This window comes from Coffea arabica, chromosome 1e (assembly GCF_036785885.1).
Source record: "Coffea arabica cultivar ET-39 chromosome 1e, Coffea Arabica ET-39 HiFi, whole genome shotgun sequence".
NCBI lineage: Eukaryota > Viridiplantae > Streptophyta > Magnoliopsida > Gentianales > Rubiaceae > Coffea > Coffea arabica.
Window position 1 is genome coordinate 44199799 of NC_092311.1, and position 6000 is coordinate 44205798.

The 6000-nt window shown below is 37.7% G+C and overlaps 2 protein-coding genes across 2 annotated transcripts; both read right to left on the reverse strand.

Annotated features, from left to right (window-relative positions):
- Positions 1 to 220: 220 nt before the first annotated feature.
- Positions 221 to 1617, reverse strand: LOC113689436 (borneol dehydrogenase, mitochondrial-like). The gene is made up of 2 exons (XM_027207209.2): positions 1376 to 1617; positions 221 to 1235 (listed from the first exon to the last, which is right to left on the reverse strand). The coding sequence occupies exons 1-2, from the start codon at positions 1411 to 1413 to the stop codon at positions 455 to 457; spliced, it is 819 nt and encodes a 272-aa protein (XP_027063010.1). The 5' UTR covers positions 1414 to 1617; the 3' UTR covers positions 221 to 454.
- A 2834-nt stretch (positions 1618 to 4451) lies between these two features.
- Positions 4452 to 5764, reverse strand: LOC113705498 (borneol dehydrogenase, mitochondrial-like). Its single transcript, XM_027227366.2, has 2 exons — positions 5627 to 5764; positions 4452 to 5467 (listed from the first exon to the last, which is right to left on the reverse strand). The coding sequence occupies exons 1-2, from the start codon at positions 5662 to 5664 to the stop codon at positions 4687 to 4689; spliced, it is 819 nt and encodes a 272-aa protein (XP_027083167.1). The 5' UTR covers positions 5665 to 5764; the 3' UTR covers positions 4452 to 4686.
- Between the last annotated feature and the right edge of the window lie 236 nt (positions 5765 to 6000).

The window sequence follows — 6000 nt, forward strand, 5'->3', positions numbered from 1 at the left end:
GGAAATAGACATCAAAGAAAGTCACGTTTTCAAGACTTGCTAAAGGGACCATTGGCAACCAATGGAATGAGAATTTATTGCAAATCAAACATTGGCAGGGGTTCTGGACTAACATTTAATCTCACGCAGAATCAAGAAGCTTTGGAGGTGCAAATATTGGACCCATAGGGCAGGTTTTAAGATAAGAAAACAGATTTAAGGTCAAATCAGAGAGGATATCTTTGAAATAAAACTAGAAATTTCCTTCTTATTCACTTGTGAAAGTACAGAGCATATTGCTTCTGAACATAGATTTTTTCTCAATCTAGTTACATCTTTGACTAATCGAATATCGTGACTGGAAATTCTTTATTGGTTCATGAGAAATTCAGAAGTACATATTTCAGACTTTTGCATAGATAAAGGATTCTTAGATCATTTCTCTGCATCCATTCTGCTAAATAATGAAAACTCCTCATTTTTGTGAGTTCTGAAACATACACATAGCTGAATTAACAATACTGTAGCCTCCATCAACCACAAGGTTGTGCCCACTGACATATTTGGAGTCATCACTTGCCAAGTAAAGAGCTGCATCAGCTACATCTTCTGCCTTCAGTTCTGCACCATCCAGATACGTATATATTTTAGAAACTCCACCATAGATTCTTTCGACGAAATCCGCGGCTGCAGGCGTGGAAACAAAGTAGGGCGACAGACAGTTCACGCGAATGCCATATCGTCCGAAATCAACAGCAGTATTTCTTGTTAGGCCTACCACAGCATGCTTTGAACTCACGTAAGCATGAGGAGCAGATCCAACTATGGTAGAACATGAACTTGCTGTATTTATTATACAGCCACAGCGATTAGGAATCATCACTCTTGCAGCATGTTTTGCGCCTAAAAATACACCTACAAGGTTTACGCTGATTACGCGTTCAAAATCAGATTTTTTATCGTCAAGAATGTTGGATGTGCCTGATCCCCCTATACCAGCATTGTTGAACATGATGTCTAGCTTCCCATACTTAGAAACAGCAATGTTCACTGCATTTTCTATATCAGATTCTTGAGCTGCATCACAGTGAACATGTGAAGCTGATGAAGGATCCAAATCTTGGCATACTTTCTTGGCCAAATCATCTTGAATGTCAGCAATGACTACTTTCGCTCCATGTTTGACAAAAAGTCTAGCGGTGGACTCACCAATACCACTAGCAGCACCAGTTATCAGTGCAACCTTGCCTTGAAGCCTAAGGCCAGAAAATATCTTTAAAAACCCAGAAAATATTACAGAAGACAGAAAGAAGAAATTTCATGTTGGATTGATTATAAGTAAAACTTTACAAAGATGATCAAATTCAATTACTAGAAATGATTTGTAAGTGATTACCTTTTCATAATATTTGAGGCGACTGCCATGTTTGCCATGGTACTAATGTCAGTAGTGTTTGTCTATGTAGTGCTAGTAATTCCCATATGAGCCAAGATGATGAGGCTTATATAGTCACAAAACAATTGCAACAGGTATGTAAGTAATCAGGAGATGACAAAGAAGTGGTCAAAAAAAGTGGTTATGGATTGGACAGCAAAGGCTAGTTAAATTAATTTATAAGCGTTCTAGAAGTGTTCATTTTCAAATCTTCAACAGAAAGATGTGTATTACGATTGGATGGATCGTACTGAATTGACCGTGGATATGTCATTCATAGTTTTCCTCGTAGTTTTTAGTCTATGCCAAATGAACATGAACGTATACTAATTTAACATGTTCCTTGTTTCATTAGTTCAAGTAATTAAGAGCAGCCTTTCCCGATCTGGCAAGTTTTTCTGAGCTGCAGACACGAGGAAAACACGAAGAAGGAAGGTACGACCGAGTTGAAGTATGATTAACGCAATTGGCATGCTTTTACTGAAGCTGATGTACAAATTTTAACTCAACAGAGTTTCTCAAGTGAAAAGGGTAAAAAAAAAAGGAAAAAAAATACTATGGAGAGTTTCTTTTTTATGGGTTCTGGATATTGATAGGAATTGAATAAGGGTGTGGAAAGTCGTGAGAATAAAATATGAGTGTGTCTCTGCATGAATATATGCTGCAAAGTAGAAGTCTTGAAGGAGAAGGAGATCCTAGGGAAAGATTTTCTTTTGAAGAAAATGAAATACTAAATGAATAGATAGTTTTCAATTCTAGACAAGAAAGAGATGTATATCAGATTCTTGAGTTACATCACAATGAATAAATGAAGTTGAAGAAGGATCCAAATCTTGGCATACTTTTATCAGCCAAATCACCTCGAATGTCAGCAAGGACTACTTCTGCTCCATGTTTAGCAAAAAGTCTAGCAGCGGACTTGCCAATTCCACTAGCTGCACCAGTGACCAAACCAACCTTGTCTTCAAGCCTGGAGCAAGAAATACATGTTATCACTATATGCAGATATCTAACCCCAGAAAATATAACAGAAAACAGAGAGCAGAAGAAATTTCATGTTGAATTGGTTGTAAGTAAAACTTAGGAAAGATGATCAGATGCAATCACTATTTAACGATGGGTAAGTGCTTACCTTCTCAAAATATTTGAGGCCATTGACATGCCTGCCATGGTACGAATGCTATGCTGTCTATGTAGTACTACTAGTTCTCATGTGAGCCATGATTAGGCTTATATATATATATAGTTAACACAAGGAGTATTCCAACTTTGTCGAACTAATTTTCATGTTCTTGTGCACCCCGCCCTTTAAGAATACACAAGCGGTAGAGAGGTGATTCGAACTCGAGACCTAAAGAGGTTACTCCGAGATCATTCGAGCCAACCCGAAGAGGCTGATTAGGCTTATATAGTAGCAAAATAATTGCAAGAAGTATGTAAGTGGTCTCAAGATGGTAAAGAAGTAGGGTCCAAATCAAGTCCTAAAGTGATTATTGGTTGGACAGCCAAATCTAAACTAATTGGAGAACAACAAATTCAAATACTTTTTCAGTAATCCAAACAACCTAGAGGAATTTAAGAGGATTTCAAATCCTTCGTTAAATTCCTCAATCCGATCGTAACCTCGGCAAATTTCAACCAAAAGAGTTGGCATCTGATCAAGGTAACTACTTACTTGTTACCAACCAAAATCAGGACATTCGCCAGAAACAGCAATCGTTGTCTACTTTCTGTCAATATTCTTGAACAATCCACTCACTTGTCTTCTTCCTTCCTTTGTTCCTTTTTCATTCTATTTCATGTCATTTGGCCATTTCCTACTTCAGAAACTCCAAAGCTTAATAATTCACCTTCACTACCAAAGCTGCCAATAATGTTCAATCAAAAAATGCTCTCCCATATTATTACCTGAAAAGTAAAGTTCAATTTATGCTGGCAATAGACAAGTACTTATTTATTCCTCAGCTGTTGCAGCTCACTAGAACCTCAAAACCCAAGATCCGATTCTTTGCAAGAACTTAGTATTGAGCCAAGTTATGATTTAATAGTAAAAGCTACAGCCTATGTGGAAGCTGACAAAATTAAGGGCCTGAGTTTTTAGCACAGTTTGTCTCTTACCAGTTTTTTAACAACTTTAACTACAGTAATATAAAAAAACTCCTCAAAATTTTTAAATTACACACTTTAAAATATTCAAAACACAAAAAAAAAAAAAAAAAATTTCCCCTTCCCCCTTTTTTCTTCCACCACCACCTTAACAGCCGGTCGGTGCCAGAGAGGGAGAGGGAGAAGAGAAAGAAGGCGCTGGCCACCTCTTCCGGTGGCCAGCGGTGCCAGTTCGGTGCCGGCAACCTCTTTTTTTTTTGGACGTTTTATTTTATTTACATGTTTTATAAAAATAAGGAAAATTTAGCACATCGGGTAGAGGGGGAGGGGGAGTGGGGAGGAGAGCAGGAGAAGATGGGAAGAGAGAAAAAAGCAAAAAAAAAAAAAAAAATTTCTGTTGCTTGGTTTCGGCAGGAGGGAGAGGGGGAGGGGGAAGGGAGAAGAAGAAGAAAGGTAAGAAAAGAAAAAAGAAAGAAAGAAAATGAAAAGAAAAAAAGTTTTTCATCAATATATGGATTTAATTGAGCATCCATTTAGACTCATTCAAAATTAATGAACGGATGTGGACAGATTTTTAATAGACGGATTTGAAAGAGTCAACATAGTTGGATTAGATTGTGATCGATACCTCCACTTAAAATATGCACCACATCTTACATTTGTTTCAGATTTCAGCCAATCTATGATTTCCTTTGTTGCCAATAAGAATGGAAATAGACATCAAAGAAAGTCACGTTTTCAAGACTTGCTAAAGGAACCATTGGCAACCAATGGAATGAGAATTGTTGCAAATCAAACATTGGCAGGGGTTCTGGACTAACATCTAATCTCACTCTGAATGAATCATCAAGCTCTGGAGGTGCAGATATCGGGCCCATAGAGCAGGTTTAAGATGAGAAAACAGATTTAAGGTCAAATCAGAGAGGATAGCTTTGTAATAAAACTAGAAATTTCCTTCTTATTCACTTGTGAAAGTACAGAGCATATTGCTTCTGAGCATAGATTTTTTTCTCAATCTAGTTACATCTTTGACTAATCGAATATCGTGACTGGAAATTCTTCAGTGGTTCATCAGAAATTCAGAAGTACATATTTCTGACTTTTGCATAGATAAAGGATTCTTAAATCATTTCTTTGTATCCATTCTGCAAAATAATGAAAACTCCTCATTTTTTTGAGTTCTCATACATACACATAGCTGAATTAACAATACTGTGGCCTCCATCAACCACAAGGTTGTGCCCACTGACATATTTGGAGTCATCACTTGCCAAGTAAAGGGCTGCATCAGCTACATCTTCTGCCTTCAGTTCTGCACCATCCAGATACGTATATACTTTAGAAACTCCACCATAGATTCTTTCGACGAAATCCGCTGCCGAAGGCGTGGAAACAAAGTAGGGCGACAGACAGTTCACGCGAATGCCATATCGTCCGAGATCAACCGCAGTATTTCTTGTTAGGCCTACCACAGCATGTTTTGAACTCACGTAAGCATGAGGAGCACCTCCGCCTAGGGTAGAACATACACTTGCTGTATTTATTATACTGCCACAGCGATTAGGAATCATCACTCTTGCAGCATGTTTTGCGCCTAAAAATATACCTACAAGGTTTACACTGATTACGCGTTCAAAATCAGATTTTTTATCGTCAAGAATGTTGGATGTGGCTGATCCCCCTATACCAGCATTGTTGAACATGATGTCTAGCTTCCCATACTTAGAAACAGCAGTGTTCACTGCATTTTCTATATCAGATTCTTCAGTTACATCACAGTGAACATGTGAAGCTGATGAAGGATCCAAATCTTGGCATACTTTCTTGGCCGAATCATCTTGAATGTCAGCAATGACTACTTTCGCTCCATGTTTGACAAAAAGTCTAGCGGTGGACTCACCAATACCACTAGCAGCACCAGTTATCAGTGCAACCTTGCCTTGAAGCCTAGAGCAAGAAATACATGTTACTATTTGCAAATATCTTTAAAAACCCAGAAAATATCACAGAAAACAGAAAGAAGAAGTTTCATGTTGGATTGATTAGAAGTAAAACTTTAGAAAGATGATCAAATTCAATTACTAGAAATGACTTGTAAGTGCTTACCTTTTCATAACATTTGAGGCGACTGCCATGTTTGCCATGGTACTAATGTCAGTGTTTGTCTATGTAGTACTATTAATTCCCATATGAGCCATGATGATGAGGCTTATATAGTCACAAAACAATTGGTCAAAGAAGTGGTTATGGATTGGACGGCAAAAGCTAATTAAATTAATTTATAAGCGTGCTAGATGTGTTCATTTTCAAATCTTCAACAGCTATTACGATTGCATGGATCGTACTGAATTGACTTGTACTAATTTAAGAGCAGCCTTTTACGACCTGGCCAGTTTCTCTGAGATGCAGACACGAGATAAAGACGAAGAGGGAAGGTACGACTGAGCTGAAGTATGATTAACGCAATTGACGTACTTTTA

What these genes read in the sequence shown, in the direction of transcription:
- LOC113689436 (XM_027207209.2), bottom strand. Translation starts at nt 1,413, where the DNA reads ATGGCAAACATGGCAGTCGCCTCAAATATTATGAAAAG. An exon ending in GCCTCAAATATTATGAAAAG is followed by an intron (nt 1,236 to 1,375) that starts GTAATCACTTAC and finishes TTCTGGCCTTAG; the next exon opens with GCTTCAAGGCAAGGTTGCAC.
- LOC113705498 (XM_027227366.2), bottom strand. Translation starts at nt 5,664, where the DNA reads ATGGCAAACATGGCAGTCGCCTCAAATGTTATGAAAAG. An exon ending in GCCTCAAATGTTATGAAAAG is followed by an intron (nt 5,468 to 5,626) that starts GTAAGCACTTAC and finishes TTCTTGCTCTAG; the next exon opens with GCTTCAAGGCAAGGTTGCAC.